This window comes from Hippoglossus hippoglossus, chromosome 7 (genome assembly GCF_009819705.1).
Source record: "Hippoglossus hippoglossus isolate fHipHip1 chromosome 7, fHipHip1.pri, whole genome shotgun sequence".
NCBI classification, from domain to species: domain Eukaryota; kingdom Metazoa; phylum Chordata; class Actinopteri; order Pleuronectiformes; family Pleuronectidae; genus Hippoglossus; species Hippoglossus hippoglossus.
Genome location: NC_047157.1, coordinates 22,765,679 through 22,786,709, shown reverse-complemented (window position 1 = coordinate 22,786,709; position 21,031 = coordinate 22,765,679). Strand labels below are relative to the sequence as shown.

Below are 21,031 nucleotides of genomic sequence, written 5' to 3'. Positions count from 1 at the left end.
GGCTTCCCAAAACAAGCACGGGGCTGTGACAGAGACAGAGCGACCGCAGCCTTCTGGTGGTGTAATAGGAAATTAATTGAGACCATCAATATGGTATTAATCATTAAAGCACAGGTGCTGAGGTGGCACTTTGCTGACTGCTCCACTGTTGGCAGCACTCACACACACACACACACACACACACAGTAAAAGTTTGACCTGCTGTTTTGCTAAATTGTAGGTGGGGACACGGAGAGATCGCTGGAGACAAAGGAAAGTGAGAAAAGGGAAAAGTCTGTACCCTCCATTTAGACACACAGACACAGTGGGGCAGTTTTTTAAATACACAATAATCCAAGGTCATCCTTACTTTGCCGAGACAATAGTTAATATTGAACTATTTTGAGCTGGCTTTAATACTGACTAAAAAAGTGAGGCAGGAATTGAATTGTGGAGCGTGTGTTTGAGAAAATGAAATCAGAGAACGTCAGGTAAATTTGAGGAAATATTCATCAACTCCCTTGGAAGCAATTCCTTATATCACCTAATACTTTGTGAGGCGATGCACGCGAGTGTTAATCAGCCAGAGGAGAGGCAAATTGCAGCAACTACATTAAGCCGTTAAGCACACCACGTCTCCAAATTGTTGAGGGTGTCTCACTGAGGCGAATGCTTCTTCTTATGAATAATACATCGTGCGCAATACGCACAGACGAAAACCACACACACACACCTATATATGTGTACATGAGACTGCATGGGCAAACTCAATCGCATGCTCCATTCTGTGCGTCTCGTGCTGAGACAGTGCGACAGCTGGGCACGACGGGGGTTGTGGTGTGTGCGCGGCAGAGTTTCCACAGGGTGATATTCCCCCGTGCTCACTTCGGAACTCTGTGAAGTCCGGCATCTACGAGCCTCCACAGGCACTTTGCACCAAACCTATCCCAACCCCCCCACCCCATGTCTGTCAGTGTCAAGGTTGAGCCTATGAAATGTTTATGATTCAGGAGCTGTAGATAAGATGGAGATTGATCTGGGTCGAAAGGCAAATAAGACCGCCAAAGCCCAGAGTCAGCTGAAAAGGAGGCAGAGGGAGCAGAGGGGAAAAAGAAAGAGAGAGCAAGAGGAGAAAATGCATTAACACAGGTCTGGGCCTGGGAGAGCGGTGGGGGGGGGGTAATAAGTACTTCCTTTGCACCCTCCGAATACTGGGGGGAGAATGTGAAGACACCATCATGACCACCTGACTGATGCCGTGTGTGAGTGTGAGTGCTTGTTTGGTCCTTTTGCCTGATTGCTGCCGTACTTGAGACCTGCAGCTCTTGACCACTGACACTATCTGTGTTCTGCAGTGAACGGCTGGGCTCACCCAACGATACCACACACGCACATTCAGACTACTTGCTGGCCAAGATTTAAAAGTTACAGGTTTTTCCATATAAGCATTAGTGGGACATGCCGGGATCAGGAGACGAGGGATGTTACTGTACGTGACGTTTTTAGGTGAAAACTTGTTCAACAAAGTGACACGTTGACACAGTTAACTACTCGCCACTAGCAATTGTGCAAAGCATCAAAAAAGGACTTTCATGGGGAGGATAGAAAGCGCTGGCTCTCTTTAACACACTCACAGCGACACATCAGCTTTGATTTACGATGTCTAACAGTGGAACAAAAGGGGAAATGATGTAATCAAATAGAGCATTTTTCAAAGGCCAGAGGAATGTGTGTGTGTATGCATCAATATGTGTATTTGTGTGTGTGCAGATGGGATGGATGGAAGGATAAGACCCTTTGATGTATCTCCTGACAGCCCGAGCCAGCTTGCAGGAGGAGAACAGAGCAGAGGCCACCAGAGAGTTGGGGCCCCGAGCCCCGGGCCGGTTGTCTCCCTCCCCCTCTCAGCCTGCCTTCCCCTCCCTCTTCTGATCAATACTGGGTGCTAATCAGTGAGGACAGTGTGGTAGCCCTCTCTTTCTATCATCTCCTTTTTCTTCTCATGGTTTTACAACCTCTGCTTCTGCCATGGCATTGCCAGCTTGCATATATTACACACACACACTTTGCTCTGTGGGTATGTGTGTGTGTCGAGGTGTCCATATGTGTCCACAGCTTTGCGTGTGTTAGCCACACACATTCTCCCAGTGTTTCTGTGCATATTTGCGAAAGGGAGTCAGTTTTGAGTCTCTGCAAATACGTGAACAGGCTTATACAAGGCTGTTAAAATGTGTGCATGTGTCTGTGTACAACAAGATAAGGGAATATCCTTGAAAAGGCAACAGCAACATAAACCCCAGTGAATTATGAGCAGCATGCATAAACTTGAATAATAACACATCCCCTCATTTTGGTGGCTTTATACTAGTTATCTAATTGCCCATGTCTCTTTTTTCTTTAATAAACTAATGAATGTGGCTGGGTTGAGGCCTGGACTCACATAGGGAGCAATAAGTAGCACTGCTTTAAACCCCAAACTGCATCAGAACAGCTGAATAATTTGTAGGAGAAATAATTACGGGGCAGAAGAGCAGGCATCAATCCTGGAACACCGACAGTGCCCTCGCTGGAAACTACCTCACCCATAAGCCAAGGCTCCATTAGGTATTGTCTGGGGCCTACAGGCTAATTTGTTTGCATCAATAATACATTCAAAGGATTTATCTAACTTGCAAATGAGTGTTCATTTAGAGGCTGGGAGGAGAGCAGGCAGCAGGAGAGAAGGTGTGAGAGGCTGAAACAGCTGGTTGGGGTTATCTGGGACACAGTTAACCCTTTGCTAGGCAGCAGGACGCTGGTCCACACCTAGCATTTAGTTAATAGTATTCAGAAATGGTAGGTTCTGACATGCTTGGATGACAGCCAGCGTTTATGTAGGGCAGAGATAGGCCGAGGTCCCGGTGACCAACCCTTGGAAAGGCATCAAAAAAGGAAGCAGAGAGCCCCCCTCGCAGCCACATCACATTACCTGCTGCACCGAATACTCTCTGATCATTTGCCAGATGACAAATTGATTGTTTCAGTTGGAAGACGTGGATGCGACAGTAGTGAGACGTTGTGGGCCGTCCTCGGGGGGGACGGGGGGACGCTGGGATCCTGTACGCCCCTTTGATCTCTGCACTATGCTGCCTCCCACAGGTGATACAAGGACACTCAAAGCCGAAAGAAGTGGAAATAAAACAGAGGGTGGGGCGAGGCAGAGAGAGAAAAATGGGAGAGGAGGAAGGAAGCCGGCCATGAACATATGCTGCCTCTCTGTGCCAAGCCCCACTGGCTCAGGCAACCCACGCATACGTTGCACTGCTGCTGCTGCTGCTGTTGCCACTCCAGCCCTCTCCAACACCAACACCGTGGCACTACTTAGTCAAACAAAGCTGGAGAGATGAATCTGGAAAGAGATGGGGTCTCCCCAGCCTCTGCACTGCCAGAGTAGGACTGCCTGGCTTTCAGCTGTTGGCACCCCTTAAATTGTGACACAAGATAGATTTTTATAATCTCTTTATGGGCTAGACTCCTCCACCACGATTCACTTTGATTAATTATTGGTAGAAGCTGCAAAATATTAATTTGTTAATGTCGTGCTGGGATAGGAAAGTAGGATGGGAAAATCAATGTCTTGTGTTTTCTTAATAAATTTGAAAGACTAAGAAATAAATGTCCAATCTTTTTCCATGGGTCAGGGTCCTAAATGTCCACATTGGTTATCATTAGTTGATGAAAAGTAGAAGTTGGCACCGATACATTAGGATGTTTAGTATTGATATCAACACATACAGGAACTGAGAGGATCTGTTGAAAACTTAGTAGAGACTTTAATGGTTAGAACATCAGTGTGAGAGAGTGTGTATGTGCACATGCATGTGTATGAGGACAAGATTAAGGTAAGTTTTTGGTTCAAATGTTCAGGTTATGGTTAAATTTAAGTGTCTGGGAAATGAATGCAAGTCTCTGTTATGTCCTTGATTGACCCATGACAGCACTATGGGTCTCTGTGTGTGTTTGTCCGTCAGGGGCTACTTTTGGGGACAATTTTCAGGGATGGTTTGTCTAACTCAAAAAATCTGTGTCTTCAATTGAGAAAAAACTGAATCTCGGGATCAGTGGCGAAAGGTAGAGTTGGTAGTTTGTTTCTGACTTTCACTTTATAAAAAATCGTATTCATTAAAATCCTTCACGTGCTGATAGCAATCACTTAATAAACTCGTCTGATAAAAAAAAAATCATGATAAAAGCCTGTGTCTGTGGCCCTAGTCGGACTGTAATAAACACGACCAATCATTTCATTCCAAATGAGGCCTGCCCTTACCCTGCACGTGCTCTTAGTCACAGTCAGTCAGTGCACGTTGATGTGTTTTGTATCTACTTTTGCTTTTCCAGAATTACCAACTCCTGATTCTTATTAGAGATGGTTTGTCCAACTCAGGATCAGAACTTGACACTAACCCTGTCCCCAATAGGGAAAAAACTGGTTCTCCTTGTGGGTCAGTGGTTAAAGTTAGGGTTAGACAAGTAGTGGATATAGTTAGGTTTAGGGTGAGTCCCCAAGAAAGGAATGCAAGTCGATGTAACGTCTCCTAAAGTTAAAAAAAGTGAATGTGTGTGTGTGTGTGTGTGTGTGTGTGTGTGTGTGTGTGTGCGTGTCTGTCTGTTAGACAAGGACAGGGCACTGTGATGTTTGATGTACTGTGCACCTAAAGGTATCATTAACACTGACACTCTGGAAGGTTCAATTCAGTTTTCATTGCTTAAACATTTTATAAGCACCAAACTTAAAATTCACAGAAAGGTCACACTAATATTTTTAATACAATACTTAATAAGATTTCTCAGTAATATCATTTATGTATGAAATATTTTTTACGTAATGAGGGTCTTCTGCTACTTGAACGGCGGCAGTTGTGGCTGGGGGGGGTTCCACAAAATAGTGATGAGTTATTATGTATTTGAGTTTAACATTTTATTAAAGGGAAGGAGAGAGAGAGGGAGGGCATGGGGGGGTGTAGAGAGAGAGCGGCACTGAACATGGCTCCCCACTGGGATTCAAACCAAGGGCAATGAAAAGGGAAAGAAATGCAGACAAACATCAACTAAACACATTCAAATTGCTTGTTATCGCACACTCGCAAATACACACACACACCCTCACAGACTCGTGAATCCACACAACTCCCAACTTGTCACAGACCCAAACAAAAACACAGACCCACAAATAAATAGTAGCAAATGTTTATATAACGCAGAAATCAAATTCTTGCAATCTGAGCCTTGCAAACTCAATTCCCCTCCGCTGTCTGGCCTCCTCGCGTTCCACTCCCCGTGAACGAATGGGGTCAGTATCGTCACATAAACATTATCCTCTGCGCCCCCCCCCCCCCTCCCCCCTTACTCCCCTTTCTCAGTGAATGGATGCTGAGCACTGGTGCATATCTACGCAGGGATGGCAAGGGCACAGAGGAGAGAAAATCAATACTATATCTCACCTCTAAGCACAATCCCAACCAAAAGCAGCTGGAGTTTGCAGGTTGCTCCATAAACTGGACGGCTTCATCTGGCTGGTCGCTGTGTCGGTGGATTGCTACAGTAATGCACTACAGCACAATGGCCGAGGCCAGAGCCTGCCAGACATGGAGGTACACACACACACACACGTACACACACACACACGTACACACGTACACACACACACACACACACACACACACACACACACACACACACACACACACACACACACACACACACACACACACACACACACACACACACACACACACACACACACACACACGGAGACAAACTGCACACTAACAGAGGCTGGGGAATAGCCACAGCAATGAGAAAAACTCTCATGAGGCAGGAACAGGGGTTGACAAACACACTTCCCCTCCTACACAAGCGAGGAAAAGCACCACTGGACCATTTGGTCAACCTTTTCTGTGGACTCACACACATTTGCACACGCACACACACACAAGCACATGCACACTCAGACACACACACACACACACAGGCATAGAGGAGGGCCCTAAAAATACCCGCTCTAAAAATAGCAGGCGGGAAGCGGGAAACAGGACTGAGGCTATTATTATTACGCACACGTCCTGCCTGGTCCCACCAAGGCAAAGGAAGAGACTAATGATTTTCCTGGTGCAAGCAATTAAAAAACTATTTGTCACCTGCCAGGCTGCATATGACGTTGGGGGCCTTGGCGGAGCACCACAGAGTGAATCCACATATACACACTGTACACACACAAAGTGGGTTGCATCATAGAAAGCGGACCAAAGGCAGAAATGGTGCATGGGAAACAGGTGAAATCGGAGGGGTCACGGAAGAGAGAAAAAAGGGAAACGGGAGGGGAACATGAAGTAAGAATGGAGGAAATGTTCCCTTGGCTGGAGGAACAGAGAGGGTAAAAGGCTGATTTATCCGGACAGGTTAATACCAGGCCAGACAGCACCTCAGACAGCACACTGCCATCAGGAAGTCATGTAATATTTAGAATCCCGCCAATGAAAGTCATTCTCCTGCTTCTGGGCTCCTGGCTAAAATAGATATGTATATTCGCTCCTTCCACCTCCTCACCCCCCTAAAAGCCTCACTTGAACAGAGAGACATGTTTCTACCTCGAGTGTCTGGAACATGCAGGTTTATACACCGGCTCATTTCGTCTGATTTGCTGCAATCCCAGCGGAATTTCTCTAAACGGTTTCACGAATTTTAGCAAAATCATATTTCTTTGAAAATCAACATTTTAATTTAATGAGTCCCAATTCTGGCTTTGCTGCAGTTTTCTTATTAGGAGGTAAACGACGTAAACATTACAGAGAGACGAGGAACAGGCTGTCAAATCGGAGTTATCGAGGGGGTCACTGAGAACTCACTTTTTCCTATAGCTCTCTCTCTTATTGAGCTGTGAGAGGAAAAGAGTCTCATTTTCGGAATGTATGAGAGTTCTGATGCCACATAGGGGAGAATCATCAAGCTGAATAACACCTCCAACTATTTACAATGAATATCTTCACATGCTGCCATAGGAGGCCAATATTGGGCTCCGGGGCAAAGGGAGAAAACCTATATAAACTGGAGGTGGGCAGTAAACAATATCAAGACGAGCGTTATGCCTCCCTTGCACTACATAGCCCTATCCCGATCCAGCTTCAAGCATATTCACTCGGCTGCAGTAATTTACGAGGCAGCTCGTTAATGTCGGGTGATTTGCGCTGCTCGTTTGCTCCCGCTCATCTCTACCAAATGATATCATCTTCTACCTCTAATCGTCTACCTCTAATCCCCCGTTCTCAAAGCACCTCCTCCCCACCCACCTCTTGTTTCCTCCAGTCCTGCCATTCCTCCACTCCTACCCATCCACTTTTTGCTTTCCCTCTCCTCCTCCTCCGCCCTCCTCCACTCAATCTCTGTGTCATGTCAGGTTTGCGTGGGTGAGTTTTGAGATGGGGGAGCAGACAGAGATAGGAGCAGAGCCACAGAGGGGTGTGTGTGCGTGCATGTGTATGTGTGTGTGTGTGTGTGTGTGTGTGTGTGTTCAATATGACATCTATCCAGATCAAAAAAGACTAAAAGAAGACTGGTTTGACTCTGAAGGCTTTATGTGCCCTTGTAGTTACTTTTCCACTGCCCCCTACTGAGAGAGAATGAGAGCAAGCCCCAAAAAAAGAGAAAGATTTTCTTTCAAAACTTGCAGAGGGGAGAAAGCTCAGCAATCCTGGGGAGACACAGTGGCGGAGAGAAATAAAGACAGAATGGTGGGATGAGGGGTGGGGGTTACACCAAAACAGACGGCAAGAGGAGAAAGGAAAAGAAAAGGAGGACATAAGGGAAGAAACAGATGAAAACAATGTTCATAACAGAGATTGTTATTGACAATTAGGGAAACAAATGGCATTGTTTTTATCCATAATAAAATACCTCTGAGTCTCCCAGAACTGCACCGTTCACTCCAACTAACTAAACTGATTCGACCAATACTTTGTCTTTATCTTACATCTTTGCCACAAACCGTCCTCAGCCTCTTCATCTCTAACCCACAGAGAAATCAGCCTGTCTCAAACCAGATGCAGCTAACACCCTCACACAGACAGATTTTCACAATGAAAATTGCCAATTATAGAAATTGCAATCAGAGCTGTTGGTTTGTATGTTGATGAGTGGGAGCTGGTTAAAGGGGAATTGAGATCAATATCTGAATGGATGCGAGTTGAATGACTCTGGCCTTATATTACGAGGGCTTTCATATACCCACTCCCCTTTGCTCTCCTCCTCTGTCTTGAACACACGCTTCCCCTGTCTTCCTCCTTACCTCTATCCTTCCCTTGCCCATCTCATCTTTCCCTCTATGACACGTTCAAGTGATCGTGTCGGGATGTCAGCCCTCATCCACGGCTAATTGGGGCTCAGAGGAGTAATCAGGGCAGGACAAATCGGACAGTTCTGGTCATTAGCTGTGACCAGTGTTCTCTGGGATGCTGGGAGATGCATGTACTCTGCTGCCATCACGCCTGAGCCTGCATAGTGACACAGGCAGGCCCGTGGCATGACATGAGTGGGGACACAGAGATTGGCATAACATCAGGCATGGGGCCATTCTTGTCTTCTGCTTTCTAAGAAACACACACCAGCAAGTAAACATAAATAAACCTGGCTGCTGACACTATGCGCACGAACCCTTATTATCTAATTTTGGAGAGGCAGAAAAACACCGCTCAGACGAAAATTCATCAAGCGCAACACTGAGGGTTATATCAAATCAGGATTTTTGGTTTGTCGCCATACTCTTTGACAAATGTTAGTGCCATTTGAATCTCAACACTCATTATCAGCAACGAACTTTAACATTTGTTTCCTGCCCTGGTGGGTGAGCCGGCTCTCTGTGCTCTTTTGAGCTGGCCAGAGAAAAGACAGCGGGAACAGGGGGATAACATGTAAAATATCGGTGTCAATAACAATCTTGGAAGTCACAAAATGTAAACATGTCGATGGCTGCTCCTTCTGAAAGTGGGGTGCATGACTCTGGAGTGAGATGAATGTCAATTTGTCGCACTGGCAGCGCCTTAACCTTTCAGGATAACTGAATTATTTAAGCACCACATACCTGTTGTGGGCCTCTGTTTCTTCATCTGGGCTCAGACTGGTTAGGAGGCTGCAGTCTATGGCCACGCACGGCTCTTTGGCCGCAGAGTGAAAATGGCAAGACAAATGCGGCGGGGGATTTGTGATAATTGGCCGTGCTGGTGGGCTAGGCGACGGGCCTCGAGAAAAGGTCGCAGGCACGGAGGAACAGATCAGTCTGCCAGAAGGAGGGAGGCTATGTGTGTCTCTGGGGTTTTGCTCAACTTCTCTCTCTTTTTACTGTATGGAGGGGGGGCTGCTCCGGCAGGGGCCATTAATTAAGCACCAGCATAACCTTCAATTTGTTTAGAGGTCAGAAGCCTAAGTGTCACTGTTTTTTGCAGAGACCAACTCCGATCCAACTCCATATTTACTCTTGCAGTGGTAACGGAGGGCAGCAGAGGTCTAAAGACAGGTGATAGCGGGGAGGGATACATATTTGAATGTTTATGAGTAGAGAGGACAGACAGAGGGTTAATGTTAGATGCACTGTGTCTGTTTCGACTGCACACATGGAGGAGGAGAAGTGAAGGAGATGAGGGGAGCCACAGGGACATGGCTCACACTCTGACATGCTCGTGAAGCAGCTGTTCTCCTCATGGCAGAGAGTGGGGGCCTGCCAGCAGCAGCATGCTGTCGAGAGCACCACGGTCTCCCACCATAGCACAGAAACAGAATGGCACCGTCTGATACACATATACACACACATATCACACAGAGACAACCATGTGCATACGCTAAGAGACGTGCATACACACACACCCGCATTGCATATACTGCCAAGCATTCTGCTGCCGGTCCAGCGTCGAGGATTTGAGTTGAACAGTAATGTCAGGCTGCGGAGTCAAATTCATATGCTACAAATCTGATCTTATACTCTGTAGAGGTGCATTTCCATTTGATACAAACAACAGCCTGCATAGCTAAAGGCAATTATATTTCTACTGCCTCCGTTTGCCCTGAGGTTGTAGACAGCCAGTCAAAACCTCGCCAGGTTTTCCTGCCTCTCTACCCTCTCAGTGAAATCAACAGAACGCTGCCCAGGCTCATCCATGATTTATCTCAGTGAAATATTCATTATGTAGCCTTGCATAGTCTGGACGTATCTGATGTGAATCTAGACCTGACAGCTCTGCTCCATCATCACACATCACCTGAGCCACTCTGAATCCGGCACCTGTCTCCCACAGCTCAGCACAGAGGCAACTAAACTGATCCGAATGAATAGAGGACTCTGGTAGACATAAAGAATCCATCTGTCTGCCTTTAGCCTGCAGGCATGTTCGCTCTGGGTCTGTAGCTGCTGTATCCTGCCTGCACACCGGCCTATGACGGATCATCACAGCGAAGGAGCTACTCAACTTTTCCCATTCAATTAGCTGGAGAGAAAGAGCAGAGGAGCGGATCCCGGGGAGTGAGACATGATGAGTACATGTGTTGGGGCCTGCACATGAGCTGCTGACAGCCCCTGCCAGGTGTATTGATCTGTGGAGATTGGTGAGCTTGTTATGAGAGGTGAATAGCGCGGCAGTTCAAAGGCACTGGGTGGGTTTTTTTTATAAATTACCAGCGCCCCCAAAAAAATGGCTCTGATGTGGCCAACAGCTAGAAAGGTTAGGGCAGAGGAAGTTTCAGCACCATGGACAGCGCCGCAGAGCCGACACTGCTCAGAGTCGACTTTAATCACGGAGTTATCACTCAGCCTGTCCAATTAGGTAACCTTTGAGTTATTCCACGAATTAAAATGGGTGAAATACTGTCTAATAGTGCCGGAATGATCACAGGGACAACAGTTACAAGTCATTTCCCTACGTACCACCAATTCAAGTGGTTCCAAAGTCATTATACTCTGAAGAACTAATGTTATAAGAAAAATGTAACTGCAGTGAATGGTGATATTAATAATGTATTCGTGTGAGACAAGAGGATAGAGCAAAGTGGCCCAAGCCGAGGAAGGTAAGAGGGAGAAAGTGATAGCTGTGAAGAAACAAGGTCATCAGCATTCCCTCCTGCCTTACGAGTCATTTCATTATCTCATCCCTCTCTCTTCCTCTTTAAAGTAGGAAAAGCGGGAGAAGCTATTGACCCCTCTCTGTGTTCGTGGCAGGCGGCGGGACAAATGAAGTTTCCCCTCAGACCCCCTCCGTATTAATATCATAATTATCCCCACCTCTTTGCCCCTGTCGGCCGGCTCAAACTCCACTGTCTGATTTGATGGAGAGGCGAAAGCGGGGAATTACATTCGATTAGCACTAAACAAGAGGAGGGGACATGAAGAGATAGAATCAATCAGTGCCACGACGACAGGCAAATCTTTTGTATCAATGAGTGCGTGTCTGTCTGACTGTGAGTGTGTGTGTGTCTGATAACGGCTTGAGGACAGTCTGCCTGGTCCTAAAAATCCCACAGGTATGCCTTTATGTATCTGGTTATGCACACTGCACAGCTGTAACGGACAACATTTAAAGAGGGGATCCATAATGTTAAGATGTTTATAAAGGCTTGGGGACTGTATGGTTTTTTTGTATATAAAATATACCAGAGCCCCACTTTTTTCTTACCAGAACCAGTGATTTGGGAACTTCTTTTGAGTGACAAACCACACAGTCTGCTCTGGGCGGCTCTCTGTCTCAGCAGCAATTTGGATTCATTGTTTGCAACCCCAGATAACTGTGGTGGTGCTTTTCTTCAGTCTCAGCCATTTGCGGGGATGGACCAGACATTTTAAAGTGCTCTAATGCCATAGAGAGGCGGAGGTAGTGTGGTGGGAGGGGGATGAGCAGATTGAGAGTGAGAGGTAAAAAGAACAAAAAGAAAATGAATAGAGTGAGAGAAGACCCCCCTCGCAGGTCTTCAGTCCCGTCCCCTGTCTCATTACCAAGGCTTTGACTCAATAAGGAGTGGATAAAGAGTGGATAAAGAGGCACACACCCACAGACTAACCCCCACCCCACCTCCCTAAAACACCTTTCGCCAGCCCCACTCCATCTGCCTTCCTCACCTCTTGCTTTCTAGCAGCATCACACACACACTCATATCCCAAAATACACACACATAGACACACTGTCCCCTTTCTCCCCATTCTGCTGTATGTTTTTTTTTTTTCTGCTTCACATCTTGAAATCTATCTTTCTTTCCAGCTCTCCCTTCAGAGTGGATTTTTTTTTCAGCCTAACTTTTTTAAAGTTGTGTCCATCTTACTCTTTCTCCATTCTCAGTCTGTCTCTCCCCCTCTCCCCTCTCTGTCCTCTGTGTTCCCTCCCTGTCGCTGCTGTGTAATAGGAGTTATTTTCATCCCTGTCTCTCCGTGACTGTGGCCGCTGGATGGCTGAATATTTACATTTTTCACTCACTGGTGACCTTTCCCTGTTGCCGCTCTGGGAGCTCCAGTCTCCTTGCCGCTCTGCTGTTGATAGACTACTGCCTGCAAATCTCATATGGACACAGCAAATGGTACACAGGGAGTCAGGGACAGAGAGTTCAGAGACTGTGCAAAGGTGGGAAAAGAGAGAGAGAGAGAGAGAATGTGAGAGAGGCTGCTGTAACAGTGGGGCTGGCTGTCACTTGTCTGACTGAAACTATCTTGAAGAGACTGAGGTACTGAAGGTCTATCTGCATGTAGAGAGATACTGACTCAAGAGGAGTAATCTTTTACCTCTGGTGTCGTCGTGATTGTGGCTCTCTGTCAGCGCAGATGGTCTGTAATAAACTGCCTGGAAAGAGATGTGAATCTGGGGTCTCAGGAATCCTGAGTGCCAAAGAAGGTTTTGTGTAGGGAGGATCTGCTGAGCTGTGTGGGAGAAGGATAGGTGAGGGCCAAGGATTCACTAACCAGTTGTTCTCTGCGGCAACAGGGAAGTAAAGTTGAGTCAGTGAACTCCTCAAAGTTTGATGAGTGCTTATGTGTGTGAATCCTAAAGCTGACAGAGACAGGGTGAAAAGGAAGGCTGTGCTCCAGTCTTAAAAAAGTGACTCAGTGTGACCCCAGCTCACTGTGTTATTCACTCTCTGTGCAGAGCAGTGTGTACAAATGTTTCTGAAAGTCTGCATGTGTCTTTGTGTGTGTGTCTCTCCCTGGAACCGTGGCTGTGCGTCATTCAGCAGTCATGCTCTTTTTGGCCTGAATTTGACTTTGAGAATAAGCTCACATTTTTTAAGTCGGTCTTAGAAAAAACAGCTATGTCTCCGTAAGTGGAGGAACATACTGTAAATACGTCCCTACACGTCCCTTCCAACTGCAATTCATGTAAATGACAGAACAAATCCACAGCCCTTTGCTCTGCGCTGAAATGCATGTTTAAAGGCTTCAAGTCAAATCAAGAGGGTATGTTTGTGTTGCTACTGCTTTGCAATGAAACACTGTAGATACTTAATGGAAGTTTATACTGTAACTTACATTGACAACAAGAGTCAAAGTGTGATATTGGTTTTAGACAAGGTTGGGAAGACATTTGAATGGATTTTGTGTTGATGATGACGAATCAGCCTCTGGCCAATATTTGGGGCTTCCAATTTGGACAGTGATATTCGGGCCTAGACTTTTTCCCCACACAAAACACAAACAGTGATATTTTTTGTAGGTGTTTTAGGTCCAGACAACATTTTGGCTAACGGCAATATTTGATTGCAGCCAAATTAAGAAGAACAGATAGCCGATGCATTTTGATCAATCTGTTCCACCTCTTTTTATCTCCACACGGACTGTCTACCTGCAGGAAAACAAAACCTGCTCAAATGTGATTGGTCAAACTAGAAACAGATACCAGAAGGCTTCCAGCCGCCAAATCTTGTCCCTTCACTAAAGATTCTGTATATTCACATGGAGAATTTATAGAGACTAACCATCCTGTTCATGAGGAGGGGATATTTCCCTGGCCAATATAGACATAAGGACTGATTACAGCAGCCACTAACTATTTCAGTGTACACATGGGGATGTGAGTGACGTACTAAAAGCTACTCTTTCCTTTAAAGGAACTCGTGCCTCCACAGTGACTTCAGAAAATCAACACCAGATGACCCTGGGATTTAGATTAAGGATAATACTCAGCCTTAACAAGCTGAACAAGTACAGATAGCACTGTGTCAGTATGTTAATTCCAGAACCACTCTGATATATTCTATATACAACTATTTCATTGTTTTTCTTGCTTTCATTACTGAGCGGTTTGAAAATTATACTGTACCTCTAATCATTTGGAAAATATATAAAGGTGAAAGTAACCTCAGTGGTTTAGCTGAATGAGCCCGGAAGAGACAGGAAGAGAAATGCCTTTTTTGTCTGCTTGTGTTGTTATTGCCGAGTGTGACACACACAGTGCCAACAGAGAGAAATAAACAGTTGTTGTCTGAAAGCTTTTGTTTGCTGTGGGAACACACTAATTATTTTGATTAGTATTTAAGCATTGTTGGAGCCAGGTTTTCTCTGTTGTCGTTTTGCTAGCAGCCTGCTCTCCTCTTTTACTAACAGACTATAAATGGATTTGTCTTCTGCTCCTATTCAGTAGAGCAGAGATTTTGTGAATCAACAACTCTCGTCTTCAAAACACATAGAGAAAGGGAACAGTGAAAGTGTATTTATCCCAAAGATGTTTGTTAATTAAAGATACAGAACTACAGACGGATGGACGAATGGACGGACAGACAGACACATATATAGATACATAGATACAAAGAATATTAGATAGAACGATTGATAGAACGATGGCTAGATAGACAGAGAGACGGACAGAATAGAATGATAAGATAAAACAACGAAACAACAGGAAGATAGGAAGATATATCGACAGACAGACAGAACAATAAATAGAACGATAGTTAGAATGTCACAGACAGACACATAGATAGATAGATACATAGAATAATAAATAGATAGACAGACGGACAGACAGACAGAATAGAATGACAGATATAATAATAGATAAAACAACAGAACAACAGGAAGATAGGCAGATATATATATATCGACAGACAGACAGAACAATAAATAGAAGGGTAGTTAGAACGACAGACAGACAGACAGACAGACAGACAGACAGACAGATAGATGTAAATAAATAAACAGCACACCCTTGCTCTTTGTGTGTGTGCTTTATGCTCCCTTAATATTGTGTGAGTGAGAATGGTTGTACGTATCAGGCACCTTCCAGCAATAATGGCTGCCATGCTAAACGAGAATGATGAGATGTATTGGGGAGGTGATCACAGGACGACTATTTACAACCACTCTCAGCCTGCGGACTTGACGAGCCACTGTAAGCACACTATACTGTACAGGGAACCTCTTCCATCATGCTTTTACTGCCCATCACTGCAGCTGTTAGACAGGGGAGATGGCAAAGCTTTTAGCAGGCTGAGATACCGTCCTCTGGCTGGACGGCGTGTATGGGCAATGCCATCAGAAAAGTGAATGACTGGGGTAGATAAGGGAAATGGAGGCCGGGGAGAGAGAAAAGAGAAGAAAGAGGGAGAGGTGGTGGGGGGATAGGTTGATGTCTGCCTGCTGGCTGTCAGAGCCAAATGCTTCGGTTAAATGGAAACTGATATCATGCAACTCATTCAAGTTCTTCTGGATAGGCCGGTAGAGTTTGAGAGCAAAACTAAAGTGCGGTGAACTGTAGAGGAGGAAAAAGAGCGGATCTTACCTGGAGCAGCCAGTAGCACCTGCGGTGGAAGGTGGGGATGATGGAGGAGTGGACGTAGCAGCCATACAGACACTGGAAGGGAGAGAGAAAGAAGGACAGAAAGAGAGAAACATTACACATCAGTTAAGTACAGACAAGAGGCTGACCTCTGCTGACCATGACAGCTGTGACCTTTGAACCCCTGACCCCTTCCCTCCTGATGATAACTCCCACATGAACCTGCCGGCAGATGGTCCAGCTATTGTTCTTGAAACAAAGACCTGAAGTGAGAGAGTGGATGAGGTTAACCAGTGCACCACCTCCGCACTGTCCCACAATCACCATGACTCCTTCCTTCCCTCTCCTCCACTTCTATCCTGTCCCGTCTGGAGAGACCCCCTGACAGAATGATTCAGGTGCTCCTTACTCAACCCCCCCCATCAACACACAGGGCACCCCAGCACATAACTAGAGCACAGTGTTATTAATATCCTTATCGTAAACAGATAATACTGTGCCTGGGGGCTCGTTACCGTGGAGAGAGCTAGGCAGGGCTGATAACGCCTCTCGGTATCTGGCAAACGGGCCAGGAGACATTTTTCACCAGCCAGCAGCAGAGGGGGAAAAAAAGGCAGCGAAGAACGGTGCAGCGAGGAATAGGAGCAAGGCAGCACTTATCCTCCTCCCGTCGTCTCTCCTTCTCAATCTTTCCGTGGAAAACTCATGGCCCAGGCTCCCAGGTGACCCAGAGGGATGGCTCGCCTGCTTTTGCTTGTTTACAGCAGCAGAAAGAGTCTACAGCAATCTACCCCACCCGCCCTCCACCCCCACCAGCCAAGAAATATTGGGGGGAAAACTGCTCTTAAGTCAGTAAGCTCTGCTCTTGCAGGAATGAATCAAACAAGCAGGTCGGGAGAGTTGAGCATCAAGTCCATTACATGTTACTGCTTTACAAATGAGGAGAAACCCCGTCTATACAGTGTGTGCATGTTCGTACATGCATCTTTATCCAGCAGTTGTGTGATTAAAATAAGTAACGCTGGGTTTTTTGGGCACTTTGGATGTGAATGAGTGGGCGGTGTGGAAGGAGAGAGGGAGGGTGGCCTGGCATGGGGACATTGGTTTTCATTGCTTGGAGGACTATGTGATAAACAGACGCCTTATATGTGTGTGTGTTATGTGCTCGCCTGGTTTTAACTCAAACCTAGTTAAAAAGAGAAGGGCCTGCAGAAGGACTCAGTCTGTACAAACACCCATTTAGCAACATCAAACTGTCTGATTAATTATACCAGAGTGCCACTGCACAGCTACACGACTGGGCACATGGCGAGAGACACATTACACAGCTAAAAACAAACACATCACACAGATGCACAAACACGTGAATGTGGCGCGCACACGCACGCACGCACGCACACGCACACACACACACACACACACAAAGAGGTCCTATGACCAATTCACAAACAACAAAAGTCACATCATCCTCGACTGTTACCCCAGGTGTTCCATTGTTCCAGTCACATCTATTGTGAACTGATTTCAGTACGACCCAACTCTGCATGTGTGAGTTTGAGATAGTGAAGGCATGCTGACTTCCTCCTCTTCTTATTTTTTTTTGCTGTACTCTCATCCATTACAGCTGTCTGAAATAGGATGTATGCCTCCGCCCACCCCCATAGCTCTGTTATCCATTACTCTACGCTTGCAGCGGCCAGACACTTCCTCCCACTCCCACAGTGCATTGAACATCACATTACTACAGTCAACTACAGCTGCTACCAGCTCACACATTTCTCCTGTGCAGTTTTGGGAGTATTTATATTGTTAACGTTACTTTGTACTCTTTTCAGGGATAAGTCAGTCATGATGCAATATTTTTACATTTCTCTTTCAGGCGTTGAACTGTTTCTGCATTTCACTACGGCCGTGTGTTGCAATGCTCGTGTGGAAGGTGCTTACAAACAGAGATGCTGGCACTCTGTCAATTTAAGATTTGACTTTAAACTTCATTTTCAGCGAACACAGAAAATGGTCGGCGTTAAAAAAAATATCTTGCTGTCTTGTTAATTCTGATTACAGGGAGTTTATTGATATGTCATGGTTAATACTGCGCTAGCCTAAAGCACTTGGCCTATTGAGAGTGGGCTGTGTGCACTTGGATGAGGCTATGGCATGCTTCTCACAATTGACAGGTGGGCCGGTGCAACAGGCCTCGGTGACTAGGGCGACTGGGGAGTGAATAAATTAGGCCCCAGGCTGCTTTCCTCTCCCTCTGTTTACTCCATTTCTCAACCACACAAAGCGGCGTGCCAGACAAACAAGCCGCTTAAAGCATAACACAACTGTTGCACCTGTCAGTGCCGATATACAGTAGTCATCAAACATGATCGCACACACACACACACACACATGCATAAGCTTGTGCATCACCTCACCCCCACGTAACGCCCCCACCAACACACGCCCATACACACACATGCAGAATTAGACAATGAGCGCGAAACTACACCCATCCATTAACATGGAAGTACTTACACGAGCATATACACATGCTGTTGCTCTCTTAGACACATCAGTATGCACACACATAGTCAGAATAGACCATGATGGAAAAGGCAGGACAGGAGCTTAAGCATGCCCACATACACAAAGCTAATCATACTTGGGCGCTTATCAGTAATTCAAGACGCATATCAGTTACTGGTGTTTCGTCTGCTCTCTGCATGCTGAGCGTCTGGGTGACAAAGTGACAGCAGCAGAACCATTATTTGCTGTCTTTGGGCTGTGACAGATGACAGCGCATCACAGGGAAAGCAATTAAACCATAATTATACACATATCCTCTTAGAAAAGTGCAGTTCTCCCGATGTGTAATTTTGAAGAGCACACGGACACAAACACAGCAAAGCGCAGGTGTGCGTGTCAACACACACACACTCATCCACACATGCTCATGCCCTATTGGTGTACTGCTGCGTCGGGGGGTGCAATTGAGACACAATAGAAGAATGATACACAATAGTTAATAGGAGTATTCACAAGCAGCGTGTCCATAACGTATTCATGTGCTGTCACCGCGGACAGCAGGAATAAAGAGTTACAGCGACGTGTGTCCTCCAAAGTCAGACACTGATGCAGCAAAATCATTTGGTGTTGTCACTCAAGCAGGCGGCCGAGGCGACAAAACTTTGGCTTGGCCCAATGAAAGGGTATTATTGCATGGCCTGAATACGCCCCCCCCTTGGGGTGTCAAAGTGGTTCTGAGTGGAGCAGGATCGCAGTTCAGTCAGGGGCAAGCGGGCCACACATCTCAGTGATAAACAGTTCAGCCTCAATAAAAGCTTCGGATATAAAGGCAGGGCCACCAGCGGTTACCTGTCCTGCCTCTGGAGGCCACCGCTGCCCCTGGCCTGCCTGTTGCCCTGGCGACACCTCACTTACATTCATCCATCATGGCTGACAGGTGTCAGGCACAGCAAGGGATGGGTTAGTAAAACACCAAGTCTGTGAAGGCAAAACTGGCGAGCAGGCACACGGTTATAGTGAGACCGGGAGGGAGGGGAAACTCTCTCATTAGACCATAATGATGTGTGAAGACAGACCTAATCAGAGCGTGGCACCTTATTTATGTTGGCAATTTGCTGTTTTCCTGCAGTGATGCAAACGTCTTACTGTCAGAGGCTCCCACACATTTGTCTGTCTGTTGGATTGTCAGTCACACTGGGAAGAGCACACACACACACACACACACCGGCTCACTCAGATGCAAATGCACGAACAACATGTTTGGCATTTTGTTAAAAACTCTGTCTTACAGATTTTTTAGAATAACACCGCCCCTGCCCACCTCTTAGTTTGCTATCTATCATGTGAAGCTAACTTTTTCAAGGATTCTTGACTCATGAATGACTTGTGAGTCCTCTAATGCTTTTTTAGTTCACATTTAACATATCATCACTCCGGATGTGAATAATCTTCAACTGGATCTCATATAAAGCGACTTACTTCACACTATCGTACAGTTGTTGACACAGATATCCTGGTAAAGTCACTTCTGGCTCACTGCTTCATTAGAGAGAATGTAACATTTTGTGTGTGTGTGTGTACTTCTGTCTGTGTGCATGTTTGCAAATGTCTATTCACATGGATGCCTGGGGCAGGTGATTCAGCCCGGGGCACCGCAGCATAAATAGAGCTCACCAAGCAGCCAATCAGGCAGTACTATCAAACCCCGTCCGTGGAGGGAATGCAGAAATCCATACTCAATAGAGATTCATGGACCATGCAAGATTCAAGCTACCCTGGTCATTGACAGCATCCATGATGACTATTGATCAACCACCGATTGCTGGCTCTATATAGACGTGATTAGATGACTTACAGCTGAAAAGTGCCACTTCCAGTTTGGAGGATGAGCTCATTTTCAACTGATACCATAATGCTCTGCATTTCACCTGCTGTCTTTACAGTCAGCTGCTCCCCTCTGCTCCCTCCCAATCATTCAGCTGGAATCAAATTATCTGTAGTGTGTATCGTAGGGTGGCACCATGCCCAGAATATCTATAATATACAGTATCTCTTTTGCATTTTGGATTCAGAGAGAAACGCACGGCTCCTGTTACTGGCACAATGATCCCAGCCACTGCTTTCTCTATTAAGATTCTTTCCTTCTTTATAACCCGTTTAATAAGCAACTACTTGTAAAGTTGTTGCAGTATAATTCTTCAGTGCATCTGAAGACTTAAGCAACAGTTGATGAGACATTATACATAATAAATCAAAAGAGGCTTAGATTTATCTCCCTCTCTCTCTGGTCCTCTCCGCTGGACCAGCTGTAGCCTCTAAATCACTCACAACTGAGCGGCCTACAAAATGAATTGGCAGGCTGCACCCGGGCTAAAGGAAGAAAAACAAAACAAAGGGAAAAACAAACCTAAATTCATCAACAAAGCAAAACGAATGAAGCTCTGGAAAGAAAGTTCACGTCTTATGGAAATGATCGACCCTAAAAATAGCATTCTCATTGTAAAATAAACACAAACAGATGATAAACAGGCCCTGAAGAGGGGAATTAATTAGCCACGCTGGATGCGTAAACACGGCTATATATCAAGTTCAAGAAGAAAACAACAACAGGGCTGAGGCAGTTAGAGAGACGCCCCTGTCCACTTGCCACACTGAACGCCCCGACTCTCTCTGGGCTTGCTTTAGGGAGGAAACGGAGGTGATGAAGTCGGGTATAGGAGGTGTACATCGGACAGAGAGAGAAATGAGAGTGGGATTAGAGACAGAGGGCA

At 45.9% G+C, this 21,031-nt stretch overlaps 1 protein-coding gene across 11 annotated transcripts in view; it reads right to left on the bottom strand.

Annotated features, from left to right (window-relative positions):
- The window catches only part of camta1a (calmodulin binding transcription activator 1a), a 281,924-nt gene that overhangs the window by 42,992 nt on the left and 217,901 nt on the right, over positions 1-21,031 (bottom strand). For all 11 annotated transcript variants that reach the window (XM_034591547.1, XM_034591548.1, XM_034591552.1 and 8 more), the window contains one exon: positions 15,753-15,824. In XM_034591547.1, the coding sequence (XP_034447438.1) occupies positions 15,753-15,824 (72 nt within the window). The remainder of the gene's footprint in view (positions 1-15,752; positions 15,825-21,031) is intronic.